The sequence below is a fragment of the Nycticebus coucang genome, chromosome 22, assembly GCF_027406575.1.
Source record: "Nycticebus coucang isolate mNycCou1 chromosome 22, mNycCou1.pri, whole genome shotgun sequence".
NCBI lineage: Eukaryota > Metazoa > Chordata > Mammalia > Primates > Lorisidae > Nycticebus > Nycticebus coucang.
Genome location: NC_069801.1, coordinates 26,609,818 through 26,633,219, shown reverse-complemented (window position 1 = coordinate 26,633,219; position 23,402 = coordinate 26,609,818). Strand labels below are relative to the sequence as shown.

Sequence of the window (23,402 nt, the reverse complement as noted above, 5' to 3'; positions counted from 1 at the left end):
AAGATACTTAATCTCTCTCCATACCTCTGCCTGCTCACTTATAGAGATAATAATAGTGCCTACCTCATAGGAGGACTGAGAAAACAAGTGAGTTAGTATACAGGTAGCATTTAGAACAATGTCTGGCACATGCGAAGGTCCAGTAAGTTAGCACTATTATCACTGTCATTATTGAGGTTGTTGGTGTCATCTCTGTGCTCCGGCCTTCACTGGCCACCTTCCAGACCTTGGTGTATCTATACCTCCACAGCCCTTCCCCCACCCTCAACTCCAGCCTGTCTTTGAGGGGTTCCCTCTTTTGTGAAGGCCCCCAGATCCCCTCAATCCATGTCAGACCCAGTAACAGCAGCCAGAAGTACCCAGGTGAGTTAGACCTACCCTTCCCTGGGCTCTTAGTCCAGCGAGGGAAGACAGGCCTCCAAGAGGCAGTCGGTCACAGACAACCCCCCGCAGTAAACATGATTATTCCCATTTCAAGGAAACTGAGGCTCTGAGAGGTTACGTGTCTTGCCCAAAGACACAACTACCAGTGACATCAATTTTTTAATGTTTTTCTTAAATAACTCCAAATTCAGGAAAGAAATCTGTAACACAAACCATTTTCAGGCAACAAGACAGGTCGTGGAGGAGGAATCACAGAAAGGTGGGTCCTGACTGGGGCCTTCTGGAGGCCCCTGGTTCCACCTTCCTCTGTACTCACTGCGTTCAAGTTACTTCAGTTGCTCTGGCTCCCCCAGGCAAATCCTGCTTCTCTCCCTACCTCCTCTGTTCCCTCACATGGTTCCCTGAGCCCCCAAATCTGCTGACTCCTGTTTTTCCTTCGACTCCAGCTAAAATGGCCTCAGGGAAGACTTTCCTAAAGCTCCCTGCTCCCCCAGCCCCCACTCCTTCCTATCACTCCACCCCCCGTTGCCTGCATAGTATTTGCTGTAATTCACAGTAGAGCATTGGTGAGCTACCGTCCTAGCTCCGTCTCCCTAACAGACTATAAACTCCACCAGCCCAGGCGTCTTGCAGGTCTTCTTCATCCCCATATCCTCCTCCACCTAGTAGACTGGCATATAATATGCTTAACTGAATAATATTTTTTAAAAGAAATGAATTGATGAATAGGGTATCCAGGAGTGATGAGGAGTAAGAAAGAAAGAAAAGAGAAAATAGCACTAAAAAGCCACCCAAGGAGCATTGAAGGAGGCAATGAAGAAGACCAATGGGAAAAAAAGAAAGGCATTTCAGTACTTTAGCCAGGGGCAGGAATGAGTAAAATTGAGAAAGTGAAGTCACAGTTCCCATAAGCAGCAATAACATTCACGTATTTGACAAAAAATTAATAAGCTATTAGTCCCATTAATGAAGAAAATATGCACATCATTTAAATCAAGAATCAGAACTATGATACATTTATTAATTCATTCATTCAGTGGGTACTTACTGAGTACCTACTATGTGCCAAGCTCTTATCTAGGAACTGTAGTCAGCCCCCCACCATACACACACAAAAGTTCCTGTGCTCATAAAGCTCACTTTCTTAGAAAGGGAAGACAAATAAATATATCCCTGTTCATACAACTTAACATTCTTCTTCACAAGCTTTTTGTAATGAATAAAATTAATCTCAATTACTCTGAATTCTTTATCTTAGCGCTAATAATTTAAAAAGCTAACTTTTAAGGATTTGGGTGTTTGGAGGGAGCTGCTTTATAAACATAAGCACAGGGATCTTTGAAAAAATAAGTTTTAAAGTTCATTGGTTCTGTGCAGTGGCTCAGGCCTGTAATCCCAGCACTCTGACAGGCCAAGGTGGATGAATTGCTTGAACTCAGGAGTTCAAGACCAGCCTGAGCAACAGCAGAAAAAAAATTTGTTTTTAGCATCTCTAAAAATAATAATAATAGAATTGCCAAGGGGTAATAGTAATTGTGGCGGGCACCTGTAGTCCCAGCTACTGCGGAGGCTGAGGCAAGAAGATCACTTGAGTCCAAGAGTTTGAGGTTGCTATGAGCTATGACACTACAGCACTCTACTGGGGCAAGAAAGTGAGACTCTGTCTCCAAATATATAAATAAAGTTCATTCACAGTAAAGAGAAAAAGCATCTTTGGGTTACAAAAAGCTAGCATTGTTTCACATCTTATTAGTGGTGTAAGTAAAAAAAAAAAAAAAAAACTTTAACACTTCACAGGAAATAATGCAAAGCCACTCTTATAGTTTAAAAAAAAAATTCGCAAAATATTCTGAAAGCATGTGGCAACGAGCTTGGAAATCTCAGCTCTGTCCACAAGTCTGATAACTGAGTGGAAATGGACAAATATCTGTAAAAATCCAAGATGCCAGGTGGCACCTGTGGCTCAGTGAGTAGGGTGCCGGCTCCATATACCGAGAGTGGCAGGTTCAAACCTGGCCCTAGCCAAACTACAACACAAAAATAGCCAGGCATTGTGGCAGGCGCCTATAGTCCCAGCTACTGAAGAGTCTGAGGCAAGAGAATCACCTAAGCCCAAGAGCTGAAGGCTGCTGTGAGCTGTGATGCCACGGTACTCTATCAAGGGTGACAAAGTGAAATTCTGTCTCTAAAAATAAAATAAAATAAAATAAAAATCCAAGATGCCCAGTCTGCTGGCCATAAGAGCCCTCTATGAGAGAGGGCAGGGGGTTCCTCACTTGCAAAGCATGCCACGCTACTTCACATCTCATCTGGGAGGCAGGTGATACACCTGCAATTCCCATTTTGCAGATGAGAAGACTCAAAGAGGGGATGGGACCTGCCCTGGGTTCTGGAGGGAATGAGTAGCAGACCTCTGAGCACTTCCAGACAAGGGACCTCTTAGAGCCCAACCTGTGAGCGGATGCACAAAAGAACCAGGCCAAACCCTGAAAAAGGCACATGGCCCTTGTGAAGTTGCTAAATAATGCTAAAAAAATTTAAAAAATAAATTCCTATGCTACATAAGGTGTAGAAAAATATTTTAAAAGAAAAAATCAGATAAACAAGGGCAATACACAAAAGGGGGGGATAAAAATATCACTTGTAAACAGAAGCAAAAATCTGTCATGAAATCTTAGCTAATCAAATTTAGACTCGTATTCAAAGAGTCATCTTCAAGGATTAGATCATTTATCTCTAACATGAAAGACAGAGACGAGAACAGTCAGTCGCTGGCTTCATAATAGGGAAACTACAGATCTACAATTCAAATTAATTTTCCTGATGCGTGTCAACATGGCATTCAATAGCCAGCACATTTATTCTTGATTAAAACTACTGACAAAACAAAGCCCCACAGTGGAAAGAGACTTTTAAATAAGGAGCCAACTCTAACTTTGTAGAAATAGGCTAGAAGTCCTCCTTTCAGAACCAGAAGCAAACTTGGTCAGTAAATGAAGAAACTAGAGAAGCCAAGCTCAGAGAGATAAAGCCACTTGCCTAAGGTTACTCAGCTACTTTATGGCAGCGCCAGGTCTCAAACCCATGTCTTCCGACTGCAAGTCTGAAGTTTGGGGTACTCATTCCTATTTTATATATCATGAGAAATGCTGGCAATAGCTATCAGGAAAAAAAAAAAGAAAAAGGTGTAATGTATTGAAAATGAAAAAATAAAATATTTCATTGCAGATAACATATTTATTTGTCCACCTGGAAAATCCAAAGTGGGCAGGCACAATTACTAGGGGAAATCAGTGAGTTTTAACATGCAAGCCAGTGTTTCAGCTCAAAAAGAAAGGGAAAAGTTTCCACACACAAAAAGTAATAAAAGCATTAAGTTAAATTCTTGGAGGAGCTTGGGCCACAATAATACTTTTTCAAGGAAAATTTTAAAAACCTTGATGGGGAAAGTAAAATATATAAGCTCTACCTTCTCCTAGCTGGAAAAACTTAGTAAAGCAAACAAGAGAATTCTCTGTAATTCAATTAATAGATTAAATAAACTATTACTCATTAAAATCCTCAAGATATTTTTCTAAATGTTAGAAACTGTGTGATAAAAGGATAAATGTGAGATTAACAAAGAATATGAATAAAGCAAAAACACACAATTTTTGCTATTTAATTCATACAAATTAATATATCATGTATAACAGATAAAGAATAACAATAAAATAACTATCTGTGTACCTATCACCCAGTTAAAGAAATACAAAATTTCTATTCTCCTTGAAACCCCCTGTATGGCTCACTTCAAGTTGTCTCCCTTCCCTAACCTCTTCAGAAGTAACCACTATCTTCAGTTTTGTGTTCATTTTCTTTTGTTTTCCAGAGTGTAACTAACCCTCAACAATACATTGTTTCATTTTGCATGTTTTTGATATAAATGTTGTTGATTCCCAAGATCCACTGAATTAATGCACATACCCATAGTTCACAATAGCCTGCATAGAATTCATTGTATGGAATACACTGATTTATTTATCTTTATTACCCTGCAAGCAAACCTCAAGGTGTTTCCAGTGTTTTATACTATAAAGATTGCTCTTGTGAACATTCTGATATACTCCTCAAACACACATGCCAAGAGTTTCTTTACAATATAGACCTACGAACTTGCTGGAACATAGGGCATATGTATGTTTAAATTTATCTAAACAATGCCTTCTTGTTTCTGAAAGTAAATATACCATATCCAACTATACCATATCCTCACCAACATTTGGACATTATCATGCATTTAATTTTATTCTAATCTAGTTGTTATAAAATGGTCTTTTCTTTTCTTTCTTTCTTTTTTTTTGAGACAGAGTCTCAAGCTGTCGCCCTTGGTAGAATGCCATGGCATCATCAAAGCTCACAGCAACCTCCAACTCTTGGGTTCAAGTGGTCTTCTTGCCTCAGTTTCTTCTATTTTTACTAGAAACAGGGTCTTGCTCTTGCTCAGGCTGGTCTCAAACTCGTGAGCTCAAGTAATCCAGCCACCTTGGCCTCCCAGAAGAGCTAGGATTACAGGGGTGAACCACTGCACCTAGCTAAAAGTGACAACTCTTTATATTAAGATTTCTCTGTTTAAATTACTGGTGTGGTTTCTGTTATCCTGAAACAATCTCTTCCTGAGGTTGTGATTGAATGTTACACCTTGTCTATCCACCACTTTCTTAGCCTTTCCTATTTTCTATCTTTTTGTCTCCTTGTGACACATTTGGATAGTTTCTTCAGCTCTGTCTTCCCATTCTCTAATTATCTCTTCTGTTGTCTCTAACATGCTGCTCATGCTGCCAGTTTTCATATTTGTCATTTCTGGAAGTTCTATCTAGTCTTTAATTATTATTGTTGTCGTTGTTGTTTTTAAAAGACAGTCTTGGTGTGTTGCCCAGGCTGATCTTGAATTCCTGGCCTCAAGTAATCCTCCTGCCTCAGTCTCCCAAGTTGCTATGGTTATAGGTGTAAGCCACTATAGGAGGCCTATTTAGTCCTTTTTAAAATATCTTAGATCATATTCATATTTGCAGTCTCTTATTTCTTTAAACTGTAAAAAAAAAATTTTTAGCATCTGATGAGTCTAATATATAACGTAACTGTAGGTCTGATTCTGCTGTCTGCTGTTTCTGTGGTCCCCTCATGGTCATTTGTTTCTTTGCATTTTGTGATTTTGGACGGTGAGCTCATATATCTTGAAATCTTATCTGTGAGAATTCTTAAAATCCTGGGTTGAAGATTCATTCTCCAGAGGAATCCGTTTGTTCTGCCAGATGAAATTAATTCTAGGCTTGAGATTTGTCAGACCACACAGTTAATGTGAATTTGGGGTCACTACTGGTTGCAAAATCTCAAGTTTTGCTCTCTTCCAATTACTACCAAGGTCAAAGCAGACAAGTTTCCCTTTTGTCCTCTGTAGGATGGGAGTCTTTTCCTAGTTGACTCTTACACTAAAGATGCATTTTTTGGGGGGAGGTGTTTCCAGCTTTATATAAGGTTATCTTATGGATTCTCCATCTTAACTAGGAGCACACAGATATCAAAACTAAACATTGATGCTGTAAGGATTCAACATATACCCCCAAAGAGAGAGCCAGTTTCAAAGTTAGGTTGTCCCTTAACACATTTGTTTTATGTGCTTGAGATACCAGTGAACAAAATAGACAAAGATCCTTGTCCTCATGGGGTTTATAGTCTAGCAGGGGGAAGGCAAACAACAAAATAAGTAAATTATAGAGTATATCAGCAGTCAATAAGTCCTACCGAAAAAAGGAAAAAATATATAATACTAAAGGCATGATCTATTAAAAAAAGAATTGGTAAGCTGGACCTTGTTAAAATTTAAAACTTCTGTTCTTCAAAAGACAATGTCAAGGAAAAAAAAGAAAGCTGAAGCTGAGGCAGGTGGAATGACTGAGCTCAGGAGTTTGAGACCAACCCAAGCAAGAATGAGACCCCATCTCTAAAAAAGAAGATAGCCGGGCCTTCTGGCAGGCACCTGTAGTCCCAGCTACTCAGGAAGCTGAGGCAACAGAATCTCTTTGAGCCCAAGAGTTTGAGGTTGCTGTGAGCTGTGACGCCATGGCACTCTACTGAGGGTGACAAAGTAACACTCTGTCTCAAAAAAAAAAAAAAAAAAGACAATGTCAAGAGAATAAGACAAGCCACAGAGTGGGAGAAAAATATTTGCAAAAGATACATCTGATAAAGAACTATTACCAAAATATACCAAGAATTCTTAAAACTAAGCAATAAAACAACCCAACTTATAAATAGTCCAAAGACCTTACCAGAAACTTAACCAAAGAAGAGCTACCTAACCAAAGAAGATGGTAAATAATCAGATGAAAAAATGTCCCACATCATATATCATAAGGGAAATGTAAATTAAAGCAATAATCCAATACCACTACACATCTGTTAGAATGGCCCAAATCCAGAACACTGACAACACCAAATGCTGGTGAGGATGTGGAGCAACAGGAACTCCCATTCATTGTTAGTGGGAATGCAAAATGGTGCTTCCACTTCAGAAGACACCTTGGCAGTTTTTTTCAAAACTAAACATACTCTTAGAATATAATTCAGCAATTGTACTCTGTGATATTTACCCAAAGGAGTTAAAAAATTTATGTCACACCAAAAGCTACACATGGATGTATGCAGCTTTATTCATAATTGCCAAAACTTGGAAGCAACCGAGATACCCTTAAGTAGGTGAGTGGCTAACCTATTGTACATTCAGACAACAGAATGTTTCTCTGTGCTAAAAAGAAATAAGCAATCAAGCTATGAAAAGACATGGAGGAAACTTAAATACATAATACCAAATGAAGTCAATCTGAAAGGCTACATATTGTACAATTCCAACTATATAACATTCTAGAAAAGGCAAAACTATGAAAATGGCAAAAAGATTAGTGGTTATGGAGATAGAGGAGGGACGGGATGAACAGGCAGAGCATGGAGGATTTTTAGGGCAGTGAAATTGCTTTGTATGACATTGTAATCATAGATAATGTGTCCAACCCCACAGAATGTACAGCGCCAGAAGCGGACCCTAATGTAAACTATGGACTTTGGGTGATTATGATGTGTCAGCACAGATTCATCACTGGTAACAAATGCACCACTCTGGTGGGGGATATTCCACATGTCGGGTCTGGGGGTATCTAGGAAATCTCTATACCTTCCTCTCACTTGGGCTGTGAACCTAACTAAAATGGCTCTTAAAAAAATTAGATCCAGGCTCGGCACCCATAGCAGTGGTTAGGGCACTGGCCACATGCACCAAGTGTGGCGGGTTCAAACCTGACCCGGGCCAGCTAAACAACAATGACAACTCCACAAAAAAATGGCTGGGCATTGTGGCGGGCGCCTGTAGTCCCAGCTTGGGACAATTCTCTTGCCTTGGAAGGCCACAATTCTCTTGCCTTGGGAGGCCGAGGCAAGAGAATCGCTTAAGCCCAAGAGTTTGAGGTTGTTGTGAGCTGTGATGCCATGGCACTCTACCAAGGGTGACATAGTGAGACTCTGTTTCAAAAAAAAAGAATTCGGTCCAGGCAGCACCCGTAGCTCAGTGGGTAGGGTGCCGGCCACATACACCGAGGCTGGCAGGTTTGAACCCAGTCTGGGCCAGCTAAAACAATACCAACTGCAGCAACAACAACAAAAAATAGCCAGACGTTGTGGCAGGCACCTGTAGTCCCAGCTACTTGGGAGGCTGAGGCAAGAGAATCGCTTAAGCCCAAGAGTTTGACATTGCTGTGAGCTGTGATGCTACAGCACTGTACCCAGGACGACATAGTGAGACTCTGTCTCAAAAAACAAAAAAGAGCAAGGGGAGGGACAGGTTGTAGTATTAAATAAATTGTAAGGTATCAAGGTAAGCTTCATTGAAAAGATGACCTTTCAGCAGATCCTAAAGAGGCTACATATTGTATGAGGAAGGAATGAGTCAACGTGGTACCTGGAAAAATGACTCAGGCAGAAGGAAAACTAGTGCAAAGATGCCAAGGCAGGAACTTGCCTAGGTGAGTTCACAGAACAGCAAGAAGGCCAGTGTGGCTGGAGTGGGGTGAGCAAAGGGACCGGGGCAGTGGTGAGGGATAAGGTCAGAGAAGGAGCAGGGACAGATCATAAAAGGCTTGGAAGCCACTGTAAGGTCTTTGGCTTTAACTTGGAGTGAGACAAGAAGGAGCCAGAGCAAGGTTTCAGGTAAAGGAAAGACATGATTCAACTTACATTTTAAAGGATCCCACTGGCTGTTGAGTTGGGAATAGACTGACTTTTACTCTAAGTGAAGTAGAGATTCTTGCTCTCACTTGATTTTTGACCTCTGAAGATTCCTTGCTCTCTTCTAAGCTTGGAATATGTTTTTCTTTGTTTTCAGTGGGGAGGCTGCTGAGAATTTCTAGTCTACCATGTTGCCGGGAATGGAAGTCACCCTAACAGCTTTCTAAGCAAAGCACAACACTGTTGTCAAAATAGTGTGGAATAGGCTGAACAAGGAGCAGGGAGAGGGATGTCAAAAAGCAGAATAAGACTAGAAATAGTTATAAAAATAATCCTAATGTATAGTGCAGTGATTTTCAAACAGTATACACACTGTTGTATATTGAGAGGATCTTAGGTGTGCCATGAAAATTTTTAAAGATAATTAAATTACTTTTGAAAGAAGTTCAAAGTATCATAAGTATATTCTTTTATTTCCACTCTTTTATTTTTATATCAATACCATGCGCTAAGCAATTACGCCACAGGAGCACTTCCACTCTTTTATTTTTGATTAACACAATTTAAATGTGTCATGGAAGTTTAACTATAGGCTCAAGTGTGCGTGAGACAAGAAAGGTTGAACAACAGTGGTATAGCGTAACAAAATAAAAATACAACAAAGGATTAGAAATCATAATTTAATAATTTTTTTTTGAGACAGAGTCTCACTATGTTACCCTGGGTAGAGTGCTGTGGTGTACCAGCTCACAGCAACCTCAAACTCCTGGGCTTAAGTGATTCTCTTGCCTCAGCCTCCCAAGTAGCTGGGACTATAGGCGCCTGCCACAACACCCAGCTATTTTTTTGTTGCAGTTGTCATTGTTGTTTTAGGTGGCCCAGGCTGGGTTTGAACCCACCAGCCTCAGTGCGTGTGGCTGGCACTGTAACCACTGTACTATGGGCACCGAGCCTATTTAAGAATTTTTAAGACAAGAACGAGCCCTGGCTCATGCCTATAACCCTAGCACTTTGGGAGGCTGAGGCAGGTGGATTGCCTGAGCTCACAGGTTCAAGACCAGCCTAAGCCAGAGTGAGACCTCGTCTCTAAAAATAACCAGGCATTGTGGTGGGTACCTGTAGTCCCAGTACTTAGGAGGCTGAGGCAGGAGAATCGCTTAAGCCCAAGAGTTTGAGGTTGCTGTGAACTGTGACATCACAGCACTCTACAGAGGGCTACAAAGTGAGACTCTGTGTCAAAAAAAAAAAAAAAAAGAAGAGAAGAACTAACCAGTTCCACATTTTGTGGGGGGATAATTATGTTGCCTGATTTTTCTCCCAGCTTTTTAAAAGTATAATTGACAAATAAAAATTGTATGTTTTTTTTTTTTTTTTTGAGACAGAGCCTCAAGCTGTCGCCCTGGGTAGAGTGCTGTGACATCACCACTCACAGCAACCTCCAACTCCTGGGCTCAAGTGATTCTCCTGCCTCCACCTCCCAAGTAGCTGGTCCCACCACAACGTCTGGCTGTTTTTTCTTTTTGGTTGCAGCTGTCCTTGTTGTTTGGCGGGCCCAGGCTGGATTTGAACCCGCCAGCTCGGGTGTATGTGGCTGGTGCCTTAGCCGCTTAAGCCACAGGGAGCCAAAATTATATGTATTTACAGTATATAATTTAATGTTTATATATTATACAAAGAAAAATTATTAAATCAAGCTAATTAACATTTACCATCTCACAGATCATTTTTAATGGAGAGAATATTTAAAATATGCTCTCTTCATAATTTTTCAGTGTATAATAATTATGATTAACTATAGCCACCATGCTGTGCAAGAGATCTCCAGAATTTATTCCTAACTGAAACTTTGTACCTTTTGACTGACATCTTCCCATCCCCCTTCTGCACCTCCAGGCATCATTCTACCCTCTGCTTCTATAAGCTGTTTGGGATTCCTCATATGGTCACCAGATGGCCACGGGGAGTACTTCAAAGGTGACCACAGTGATAGTCAGCAATGAGGTATGTAGCACTTTTTTCTAGAATGAATTCACAAACTTAATTGTTTGAACTCATATATGTATACCACAGTGTTGTGCGTGGTATGTGCATGTGCAAATGTGTACACACACCATATTTTCTTTACCATTTATCCATCAATAGACACTTGGATTGCTTCCGTATCTTGGCTATTGTGTATAATGCTGCCATAAACAGGTGGAAGTGCAGCTATCTCTTCAACATACTGATTCCAGTTCCTGTGGTTATATACCCAGAAGAGGGATTTCTGGTCATATTACAGTTTAATATTTTTTTGAGGAATCTCCATACTGTTTTCTATAATGGCTGTACCAATTTACATTCCCACCAACAGTGTACAAGGTTTCTCTTTTCTCCACATCCTCATCAACTTGCTGTCTTTATGTTTTTGATAACAGCCATTCTAACGTGTGAGATGATATCTCACTGTGGTTTTAATTTGCATTTCCCTGATGTTTAGTGATGTTAAGCATTTTTGCATATATCTGTTGGACATTTGTATGTCTTCTTTGGAGAAATATCCAGCCCATTTGTACCTTTTGACTGATATCTGATTTTTTTTTTTTTTTTAGTTTTTGGCCAGGGCCGAGTTTGAACCCACCACCTCCGGCATATGGGGCCAGCGCCCTACTCCTTGAGCCACAGGCACTGCCCTTGATATCTGATATTTGAGTACAAATATCCTGCCCATTTTAAAATTTTGATTTCTTTTCTTGTGTTTGAGTTGTTTGCGTTCCTTACATATTTAAATAAATAAATATATATATATATATTTTTTTTTTAATTGAGACAGAGTCTCTGTTGCCGTAGGTAGAATGCTGTATTGTCATAGCTCACAGCAACCACAAACTCTCAAGCAATTCTCTTGCCTCAGCCTCCCAAGTAGCTTAGACTATAGGCACCCACCACAACCTCCACATAGGTGTTTTGTTTATTTCTATTTTTAGTAGAGACAAGGGTCTCACTCTTGCTCATGCTGGTCTTGAACTCCTGAGTTCAAGCAATCCACCGGTCTCAGACTCCCAGGATGCTGAGATTATAGGTGTGAGCCATCACACCCAGCCAATATATTTTGGATATTAATCCCTTATCAGATGTATAGTTTGCAAATATTCTCTCCCATTCCGTAGGTTATCTCTCCATTCTGTTGTTTCCCTTGCTATGCAGAAGGTTTTTACTTTAATGCAATCCCATATGTCTATTTTTGTTTGTTACCTGTGCCTTTTTTTTCTTCTTTTAGAGGCAAGGTCTCGCTCTGTCACCCAGGCTGGACTGCAGGGGCATGATCATAGTTCACTGCAGCCTTCGACTCCAGGGTTCAAGCAATCCTCCCATCTCAGCCTGTCAAATACCTGGGACCACAAGCATGTGCCACCATGCTCAGGCTGGTCCCAAACTCCTGTTCTCAAGCAATCCTCCCACCACCTTGGCTCGGAAAGTGCTAAGATTATAGGCATTTGGGATGGGGAACTTGCAGCCTTAAGGCCACATACGACCTTCCAGGTCATTAAGTGGAGCCTTTGACTAAATCCAAATTTTACAGGAAAAAAATCCTTTTATTTAAAGGAGTGTAGCAGAGAAAGCAGGAGGTTTTCTTGCCTCCTTTGGTGCTTAGAAAAGAACTATCTTGAAATCACAAAGCCGCAGTTTCCCCACCCTATTGATTTTTGTATGAAAAAAGTTTGGTGTGAGATAAGGGTCCAATTTTATTCTTCTGTATGTGGATACCCAATTTTCCCAACACCACTTGTTGAAGTGACTATGCTTTCCCTATTGTATGTCCTGGCACCTTTGTTGAAGATCAATTGACCATAAATACATGGATTTATTTCTGGGTTCTATTCTTTTCCATTGGTCTATATGTCTTTTTTTTTTAAAATCCTGGTACCATGCTATTTTGATTACTATAGCTTTGTAGTGTACACTTTGAAATGAGATAGAATAGTGCTTCCAAATTTCTTCTTTTTTTCCCAAGATTGCTTTAGTTATTCAGGGTCTTTTGTGGTTCTCTACAAATTTTAGGATTTTTTTTATATTTGTGTGAAAGATGTCATTGGGATTTTGATAGGGACTACATTAACTCTATAGATTTCTTTGGGTAATATGGACATTTTAACAATATTAATTCTTCTAATCCATAAACACATGATATCATTCCATTTGTGTCGTGATTTCTGTCATCGAAGTTTCATAGTTTTCAGTGCACGGATTTTTCACCTCCTTAGTTACATTTCCTAAGTACTTTTGATATGTTTGATGCCATTGTGAATGAGATTTTTTTCTTGATTTCTTTTTCAGATAGTTAGTGTATAGAAGTATTGTTTGTTAGTTTTGTGTCTTCCAATTTTGTTGAATTCATTTATTAATTCTAGATTTAAATGGAGTCTTTAAGGTTTCTTATATGTAAGATAATGTCATCTGCAAACAGAGACAATTTTATGTCTTCCTTTCCAATTTGGATGCCTTTATATCTTTTCTAACATCTCTAGCTAAGGCTTCCAGTACTATATTAAGTACAAGTGGTGAGAGTGAGCATCTTTGTACCGGGTCTTCGGAGGCTATAGGCTTGTCATACATGGATGGCCTCTATTATGTTAAGGTAGATTCTTTCCATACCTAATCTGCTGAGATTTTTTATCACGAAAGGATGCTGAATTTTGTCAAATGCTTTTTCTCCATGGATTGAGATGATCATAAGATTTTTTTTCCTTCTTTCTATGAAAGCAGCCTGAGCAACATTTAGTGGTTTGCATATGCTGGAAAATGCCCCCAGGGATAAATCCCACTTGATCATGGTGTATGCTTCTTTTAATGGGCTGTTAAATTTGGTTTGCTAGTATTTTGTTGAATATTTTCACATCTATGTTCATCAGGGATATTGGCCTATAATTTTCCTCCTTTGTAGTGTCTTTGTCTATCTTTGGTATCGAGGTAAAGCTGGCCTAGTAAAATGAGTATGGAAGTGTTCTCTTCTGTTTTTTGGAAGAGTTTGAGAATTGACACCAGTCCTTCTTTACGTGTTTGGTAGAATTCACCAGTGAAGCCTGTTTTTAAATAAGGTCTCGTTCTGCTGCCTGGGCTGTAGTGCAGTGTTAGCATCATAGTTCACTGAGACCCCAAACTCCTGAACTTAAGTGACCCTCCTGCCTCAGCCTCCTTAGTAGCTGGGACTCCAGGTGCCATGACACCTGGCTAATTTCTTATTTTTTTCTTGAGATGGGGTCTTACTATGTTGTCCAGCTTGGTCTCAAACTCCTGGCCTCAAGTGGTCCTCCCTCTTCAGCCTCCCAAAATTCTAAGATTACAGGCGTGAGCCACTGCATCCAGCTAAAAATTTTTAATAAAGTCATAGTCTTTAAATCATGGCGCTAGACCAGGAAGAGATAGTGATAGAACAGAACACTCTGCTGGGAGGATTTTGAGGGCTGATTTAATCTCCTTAATTCTTTACTGGTCTCTTCATATTTCATATTTCATCATGATTCAGTCTTGGTAGCTGACTTTAGTCTTGGTATGTCTTTAGGAATTTATGTTTTGTCTAGGTTATCCAATTTGTTGGTATATAATTGTTCTTAGTAGTCTCTTATTATATGATCCCTTGTATTTCTGTGATATCACTTGTCTCCTTTTACGTTTATACTCTTATTTATTAGAGTCTTCTCTCTTCTAAATCTAGATCCACACTTGATAAGTGTTGTTGCAATAAATTCCAGACAGGTTCACATTTTTAAAACTATAAACAATTAGAATAAAATAAAATGGCAAGGAAGAAAGTTCAGTCCTGGAAATAGAAGGAGGGTCTCTCCATGTGGAGAGGGGTGACTGGAAATCATACTCTGAATTTTGCCCTGTAAGATTTTCATAATTTCCATGCTACTTACTCTCCCTGGGTCTCTCCCTACACCCAACCATACATTGCATTTATAAAGGGCATTTGTTGAATTGCATCTTTACACCTAAAATACAGGGTGTCCATAAAATAGTACTATTTTAAATTGCACACAAAGTTTATGGATGTCCTGTATACGTCATGTTAGAAAACAGAATGGACAGTTAACATGTTTATATATAAGTCCACCTAACATGCCAGTGTTTAAAGAAAACCACATGCTCATGTATATTTATTTATTATTAGTGTATATTTATTAAATATACACTATGACACTTAAAAAAAGAAGACATTGACATACATAAATTTTGGCAATTGTCATTACCTCTGAGTGGTAAGATTAGCAAAATATTTTATTTTACTATTTGTGCTAAATTTTCTATATAAAGATTCTAGTTCTATAAGTGAAAAATCTTACATGTAAAATAAAGATGGACCAGGAGCAATGGCTCACATCTATAATCCTGACACTTTGGGAGACCAAGATGGAGGGATCACTTGAGGCCAAGAGTTCAAGACCACCCTGAGCAACATAGCAAGACCCTGTTTCTATAAAAAAAAAAATTAAAAATTAGCCAGGCATGATGCTATGCACCTGTAGTCCTAGCTATCCTAGCTACTTGGGCAGTAGGATTGCTTCAGCCCAGGAATTTGAGGTTGCTGTGAACTATGATGACATCATTGCACCCTAGCCTAGGCAACAGAGCAAGACTCTATCTCAAAAATAAAATAAAATAAAAGTAATCTATAACTCCAAGAACAGAAAAAGAAAGAGACATATTTCATTACTATAAATTATAGCACACTTGGTGATAGTGTATTGAAAGTTCTATGAAAGAACAACAAACAATCACAAAATTGGAATAATAAATTCCAATCCCAGATTGGAAAAAACATCTCTATCAAACTCACATTAAATACATGCATGCATGCACATGCAAGCTCATCTCTATTTGTCAAAAAAAAAAAAAAAAAAAAAAAAACAACTCAGGCTCTGGGCCCGTAGCTCACATGCACAGGGGCTGGTGGATTGGAACCCAGCCCAGGCCTGCTAAACAACAACAACAACAAAAATATAGCTGGGTGTTGTGGCAGGTACCTGTAGTCCCAGCTACTTGGGAGGCTGAGGGAAGAGAATTGCCCAAGAGTTTAAGGTTGCTGTGAGTTGTGATGCCACCGTACTCTCCCGAGGGCAACACAGGGAGACTCTGTCTCAAGAAAAAAAACAAAACCAACAAACTTCAAGACCTTCCAAATTAGGTGAACAGAGGATATAAAAATGCATTAACAACAAAGGTAATAAAACAATAAAAACAAAATGCTTTATCCTTGTCAAAGACACAATAATGGAAGAAATACTGAAGTGTACCATTTCAGATAAATTAGCCAACAAGAAAAAGATCATAATAGGCAATGCCTGTAAGCTTATCGTGAAATGGACACAACTGGTAAAAATACTTACTAGTCCAGGCTGTAATACTTGAGGTTGCAGTGAGCTACAATGACACTACTGCACTCTAGCCCAGTGACAGAGTAAGACTCTGTCTTCAAAAAAAAAAAAAAAACAGAAGAAGTGTAGGTGTACTGCATGTGGGAAGAGAGAGAAAGCAGGAATCAAAAATAATACCAACTTTTTTTAACTTAAAGACTTGGCTAGCAGCAGTGCTCTTTACTGAGAGAAGAAGTTTTGGGTTGGAAACCAAGAGTTCAGTTCTGAAAAGTTAAATTTGAGGTGCCTGTGAGATCCCAGTAGAAATGTCAAGTGGGTAGTTGGATATATAAGTCTGGAGCTCAGGCATGCAATCCAGGATAGAGAGATAAATTTGGAAGTGATGAAAGTAAGGAAGATATGGAAAGCCTCCGTCTGGAAGCATTCCCCTAGGAAGTGCGTGTAGACAGAGAAGATCAAGGGTGGAGGCCTACCAGGCAACACTTGGAGGATGAGAGGTAGAAGAAATGGCCGGAAGACAAGGTGTACACAACAGGGGAGCAGGCAAAGTGCAGGATGTTGCCACAGAAGCCAAGACAGGTGAGCCAGAAGACGGAGGGGGACTGGCTGCTGAGGACGCAAGAGCCACGTGGAAGTGCCAGCAGCATGGAAGGGACTTTTAAGAGCATCTTCTGTGGAGTCACGGGACAGATGCCAGATTGGAGAGGGTGGAAGGGCAAAGAGAGCTGTGTGAGCAGGGGCAGTGATCGAGGACACTTGTGAATAAGTCTGGGTGTGAAGGTCAGAGGTCAACTTACAAAGTTCCCAGAAGAAGAGCAAATGTGTATGGCAGGAAATATACCAAGAGATGATCCAACTTTGCTTAGTCAGGAGGGAAATACAAGTCAAGACACAATGAGATACCACTTGACATTGATTCCATTGGGAAACTGTTTTAAGTCTGACATACCGAGTACTGGGGCAAATGAAGATCCCCCAGGTCTCCTACTCATCGTGGGGGTGGGGAGGAGCTATCGGTACAACCACTTCAGAAAATGGTCCAGCACTGTCTCATGAAGCTGAACATTCACATGCCCCGTGCCCAGCCATTCCTCTCCATGCTGAGCATCACAGAGGTGGAAACAAGAATTCACAGTGGCAGTATTCACGCTAGCAAAACCCGAGACAATCCAAATGCCTTGAGAGAAAGATGGGCAAATAAACTGTGACATACTCACCAAAAGAGTGTTATACGGCAGTGAAATGAATGGACTCTAGAGACATGCAGCAGTGTTGGTGAACATTAGACTGTGATATTAAAGGAGAAAAAGCCCATAATGGTTACATATATAAAATACCTTTTTTATATTACATAAAGCAAAAAACAAGTACAATAAATTATAAGTACATTTTAAGAATAGGCTTGGATGTGATGGATTTATATTTTACAAAAGAAAGTAAGAAGGCAGGGTGCAGTGGCTCATGCCTATAATCCTGGCACTCTGGGAGGCAGAGGCGGGTGGACTGCCTGAGCTCAGGAGCTCAAGACCAGCCTGAGCAAGAGTCAGACCCCATCTCCACTAAAAATAGAAAAACTAGCTGGGTGTTGTGGTGGGCGACTGTAGTGTCAGCTACTCAAGAGGCTGAGGCAAGAAGATCGCTTGAGCCCAAGAGACGGAGGTTGCTGTGAGCTATGACACCATGGCACTCAACGCAGGGTGACAGAGTGAAACTCTGTCAAAAAAAAAAATTATTGGGCGGCGCCTGTGGCTCAGTGAGTAGGGTGCCGGCCCCATATGCCAAGGGTGGCGGGTTCAAACCCAGCCCCGGCCAAACTGCAACAACAACAAAAAAAAAAATAGCCGAGCATCGTGGCAGGCGCCTGTAGTCCCAGCTGCTCGGGAGGCTGAGGCAAGAGAATCGCGTAACCCCAAGAGTTAGAGGTTGCTGTGAGCCATGTGACGCCACGGCACTCTACCCGAGGGCGGTACAGTGAAACTCTGTCTCTACAAAAAAAAAAAAAAAAAATTATTTTTGAAAGAAGTTCAAAGCACAGTATGTATCTTTTTTTTTTTTTTTTTACAAAAAATAAAAAGAAAGCAAGAGATAATAATTCATAACTCAAGAGAGTGGTCTCTTTGCACGGGAAATAACAGAGATAAGATGGTAAAAGGATAATGATACTCATTATCCTAAAAAGAAAGCATTGAAAACACCTCCCAAGGAGTATTTTTATTCCAGAACTGAGAATCTATTCAAATTACCAAACCTACTTCATTTCAAAAAGATATACTGGACACAAAGAAACATGTTCTAGAACACCAAAAGGAAATTTACCAATCAGGAAAATTTAGAATGCAGGAAACTCCACAGGACAAATAATTGAGTTTCATCAACAAATAAGTTACAAAAAAAAAAAATTAAAAAGAGGGTGGGGAAACCAGTAGCTTAAGAGAGACACGCCAACTTAGTATACTTTGTGGGCCTTTTTTGGCTCCTGATTTCAGCAAATCAAATATAAAAATCACTTCTGAGATAACAGGGGATATCTGAGCACTGATGATGGGGGATGCTATGGAATTGTTAATTTCTTAATTTGATAATGGAGTTTTAGTTGTTTCCAAAGTCTTTATCTTTTAGAAATACATACAGTACTAAAATATTCTTGAAAAAAATTTCCAGTATTTTTGTTTTGAACTTTTCTTATGACATGATTGTAGCTTGAATACTGATCTCTGTCTCTTTCTCTCTCACACACACACAAACGCACACGTTTATATCCACCAGAACTATATTTCCAAGACACTAACAATTCTCACTCACCAACTATCCTCTGCAGGCCTCAGCATGATGCTTTCTGTATTGAGGGCACTCAAATATTTGTTGATTTACAACAATACAAACAAAAAAGAGCCAAGTGTGGTGTAATGTTAAGAAGTATACCTTGAGCTAAGGATTATGCTTAGTACAACTTTTTATACCTGAGATCTTAAAAACAAAGTCCCTGGGAGGGAAGAGCAGGGATGCAAAACTACCATAACCGCTTGTGCGGGGAACCTTCCTTGGGGAAAAAGGTGTGACAGAGCTGAATCCCCCAGCCCCAGCCAGGCCGAATCCCTCTGACACGTACTCCCAGTGTAACTGGAGCTAACTTATTATTGTGCTGTCATTTATGCAATGTCTGTCTCCACCACCAGATGATGGGCCCCACCCTGGTTGTATGTATGTTGCCAGACTTGGAAGGTGGTTGAGAGCATAGAGGGGGAAACCACAGCATCATCCTAGGGGAACAGCATGGAGCACAGGGAGTCATGAACTTGTTGGTGCCCGGGTCAGGATGCTAACTGGAGGGAAGGCGGAGCACAGACTCTGTGTGCGTGTGGTGGCGGTGGGCTGGGCCCATAGTCCTCCTCTTCTGAGTAACTAAGGAAAGGCAGGCAACAGGAAGTGGAGAAGGAAGCGCGAAGCAGCTGCCATCTGCTCTGTAACCTGGGCTTGGCTGGCACCACCAGCCTGGTCCCTTCTCCACACAGTAGGACATGTGGTACCACAAGAATGCAGGCCATGCTAGTGTGTCAGAGCAGAAAACTCTGAACTTCTCAGCACATCGGGGAGGTGTACTCAGCCTGGCAGGCGTAACCTCACTTCACTATGGAATGAGGCCTTCGAGGTGTCCGCAAGGCCTGGGTGCCTGGGGGAGGGCACGGGTTCCCACAAGGGGCAGGCAGGGCCACAAAGAGGAGCTAACTTTCCAGACCCATCTGATCAGGTTTTGGAAAACTGGGCGGGAAGGGAAGGAAAGAACATCCTGAGCACTGACAAGGGTCTAGCTAGGTCAGTGATTTTCAACCGGTGTGCCATGGCACACTGGGGTCCCGTGAGAGGATCTCAGGTGTGCCGCAGACATTTTTAAAGATCATTACTTAAATTATTTTCAGAAGAAGTTGAAAGCACAGTTAAGTATATTCTTTTTTTTTTTTTTTTTTTACTCTCTTTTTTGATCAACATAATTTAAGTGTGCTGAGGAAGTTCGAGTGAGCCGTGAGATAAAAAAGGTTGAAAACCACTGGTCTAGGTGCTGGCTAGGCACTTTGAAGAAAGTTTCCTTCCAGGAAGAAAAGCCACACAAAGAGCTAGAGATGGGGAAATACAGAGGCCCATCTGGGTTTCTTTCTCCTCTTAAAGATGTCCTTTAAAGCTGCTGGAGGCCCTGGGCTGGGTTCCATTCCTAGGAGGAAATATTTTATCTATTCCTATTCCTGTTAATGTACAAAACCTCATTACAGATGAGCTGTTTATTTTTACTTCTAGGAATTTACCCCAGAGCAGTCACCAGAAATGTATATCAACATACACATCCTGCTCAAAAACAGGAAACCAAATGACCAACCACTAGAGTTAGATGGGTTAAAATACTACGTAGTCATCAAAAAGCAAGTTGCTGAAAATTAGTTAATGGCACGGAAATAGCTACACCCAATATAAATGAAAAAAATAGGTTATAAAACAGTATGCTCCCAACTTTATGAAAAAAAAAATAATAATATGGTGGGGCACGGTGGCTCATGTCCATAATCCTAGCATTCTGGGAGGCAGAGGCAGGTGGATTACTTAAGCTCAGGAGTTTAAGATCAGCCTGAGCAAGAGTGAGACCCTGTCTCTACTTAAAAAATGAAAAACTAAGGCAAAAGGATTGCTTGAGCCCAAGAGTTTGAGGTTGCTATGAGCTATGACACTGCGGCATAGGGTGACAAAGTAAGACTCTGTCTCAAAAAAAGAAAAATACATTTCTAAAAGCATGAAAACAAAAACAATGTTCAAGAGCCTATCTCTGGGTAGTGGGATTATGGGAGGTAACCTTCTTCATCCTTGCCTCTGTTCTACAAGGTGAAGGTGTTTTGCTGTTTAAAAGTTAAATACAAACACAACAAATGTTATTGAAATAAACACACAATTAAAAACAGACCCACGTGGGGTAGGCTCACCTTCTGCAGGGTGGGGGTCGGGCAGATGTCATCAAACAGGACTGAGTTGAAGATCCCATACACGCCCTCATCAAGGTGGTACATGATGGTCTTGGGGGCAGAACTGTTTTCCTCTGCAGGGAGGGGAGGGGTCAGGGCAGCACAAGCAGCAGTGTGAGGAGGTGGGAGTGGGGAGCTGGCATGACAGTGAGCTCAGCAAGGGTGACAGATCTATGAAGCAAAAGGGCTGTCCCTTTCTCAGCCATGGGGTGGGCCCTGTAGCAGGAGCCACCTGCTACAGTCATCCTCCTAATGACATGGGTTCACTGCCATGTTAGGAACACTCATCCTTGCGTCTGAGCAACCCTGCCCAGGACCCACTACCCTGCCTGCTTCTGAACCCCTAGATGCCCCCAGCAAAGGCAGAAGAGCAGCCCACCCAAAGTCAAGACCCCAAGAGGTTAAGCCACTTGCTCAGAGGAATATGATAGGGCACTGGATGAGCTGGAATGAGAAGTCAGGTCTCCTGGCTAGACTAGAGGGGACGATCCCCCAGGTCTATAAAGGAAGCCAAAAGAATGCCATTCCCCACACACATACACACAACACACACATGCATGGGGGACACTCTTCCTGAGGCCTCCACCCCTCCACATGAGTTATCTCTGGAGAGGACCATGCAGTCCTGAGGCCCTCCTGCATGAGGGTCCTGGGATCAGAGTCCCCCACACCTGTCACTCACAGGGATACTGGAAACACTGATCTACCTAGAAGGGCAGGGAAGAGCTTTGATGTTGGCAGTGTGGGCCCAGAAGCTCTAAGCCAAGTCAGCAAGACCTGAATTTGAATTCCAGCACTGCACCTTATCAGCTGTATGACCTCGGGCTAGTGACTCAACCTCCCCCCCCCCCCCCCCCCCGCCTATGTTCTATGATCTGTAAATTAGACTTCAACAACCTTAAGTTGTCGTTAATGATTTTCATTACATTATGAGGAGCAGTAGGTGAATAAGAGCCTGTACTTCGGAGACACACATGGGGTCAAATGCAGGTTTTACTTCTTACTACCCTGTTTCCCCGAAAATAAGACAGTGTCTTATTTTAAGGTGTGCTCCCAAAGATGCGCTAGGTCTTATTTTCAGGGGACGTCTTATCTTTCCTGTAAGTAGGTCTTATTTTCGGAGGATGTCTTATTTTCGGGGAAACAGGGTAGGTATTAAGTAATTCACTTGTATTCTCCTCAGCTTTCAGTTTCCTCATCTGTAAAATAGGGTCAATAAAGTATCTGTTCTCCCTGAGGTTTTTTTTTTTTTTAATCTCAACCATCACAAAATATGAGCACACCTAGGAAAACAGATTCTAAATAAGTGTCTTGGGGTGAGGGGAATTGATTTTTAAGTCTCACTAAAGCAAAGACCCACTCTCCAGCTTCTCTCAATCCCTGCTACTGAATATAAAACCAGACCCTAGTCAGCCAGCAACTGTCCCCAGCTTCAGGGGAGATGGGTTCTGCTGCCCATCTGGTACCTACCCTCCCTGCCAGGCTGATCCAGAAGAATCTCCTTCTTGGCAACAATGCTGACTGCCACAGTGAAGGCCGAGGTCACATAGTAGCGCCCCAGCTCGGCAAGGATGTCCACGCCACAGCCCTCTGGGAAGTACAGGTCCAAGGCTGAGTTGATCACAGAAGCAATCTGGTGGGAGGGGAATGAAGGACAATTATGTGTTTGAAATGCAGGGATTATGCTGAAGACTTGCTACAGCTCCAAGTCTATCTTAAAAGTGTCTTTGATTTCAGGAAGTAGGACTTGGCAGCTGCAGCTGCTAAAGCCCCAGCTGGTAACTGCAGACAACTGACCAAGAAGGTAGGAGGGAGGCAGAGCTGGGTGAAGAGCCTCATGTTTGTGTACATCACCCTCCTCAGTGCCCCCGCAGTGGGAAGGGGCACGCTTCATATGACACTGGGTACTGAGATTCCAGAAGCCCTGATGTAGATCTTTCTTTCTTTCTTTCTTTTTTAAGACAAAGTCTCACTTTGTTACCTTTGGCAGAGTGCTGTGGTGTCATAGCTCACAGCCACCTCAAACTCTTGGGCTCCTGTGATCCTCTAGCGTCAGCCTCCCTAGTAGCTGGAACTACAGGCACCCGCCACAACGCCTGGCTACTTTTTTAGAGACGGGGGTTTGCTCTTGTCAGGCTGTCTCAAACTCTTGAGCTCAAGCAATGCACCTGCCTTGGCCTCCCAGAGTGCTAGGATTACAGGCATGAGCCACCGCACCTGGCCCGGATCTTTCTTTCATAAACAACCAATTTGTTAAATACGATTAACCCTTGAACAACACAACTTTGTACTGTGTAAGCCTATACACTTATACACAAATTTTTTTTCTACCTCTGCCACCCGCGAAAGCAAAATCAACCCCTCTTCTTCCTTCTCCTCAGACTAGGTGTGAAGGTGACCA

The 23,402-nt window shown here is 41.4% G+C and overlaps 1 protein-coding gene and 1 long non-coding RNA gene across 4 annotated transcripts in view; one reads left to right on the top strand and one right to left on the bottom strand.

Annotated features, from left to right (window-relative positions):
- Positions 1–23,402, bottom strand: part of AZIN2 (antizyme inhibitor 2) — a 40,726-nt gene that overhangs the window by 4,278 nt on the left and 13,046 nt on the right. The window contains exons 8-11 of one of the 3 annotated variants that reach the window (XM_053576284.1): positions 22,472–22,634; positions 20,963–21,075; positions 17,216–17,285; positions 15,661–15,756 (exon numbers count right to left, since the gene is read on the bottom strand). In XM_053576284.1, the coding sequence (XP_053432259.1) occupies positions 17,226–17,285; positions 20,963–21,075; positions 22,472–22,634 (336 nt within the window). In that variant the 3' untranslated portion in view covers positions 15,661–15,756; positions 17,216–17,225. Of the gene's footprint in view, positions 1–15,660; positions 15,757–17,215; positions 17,286–20,962; positions 21,076–22,471; positions 22,635–23,402 lie in introns of those variants that run through there. The other 2 variants (XM_053576285.1, XM_053576283.1) reach the window with 2 other exon arrangements.
- Positions 6,927–11,377, top strand: LOC128575038 (uncharacterized). The gene is made up of 3 exons (XR_008376904.1): positions 6,927–7,122; positions 10,534–10,641; positions 11,232–11,377. It is a non-coding gene; the product is annotated as an uncharacterized LOC128575038 (long non-coding RNA).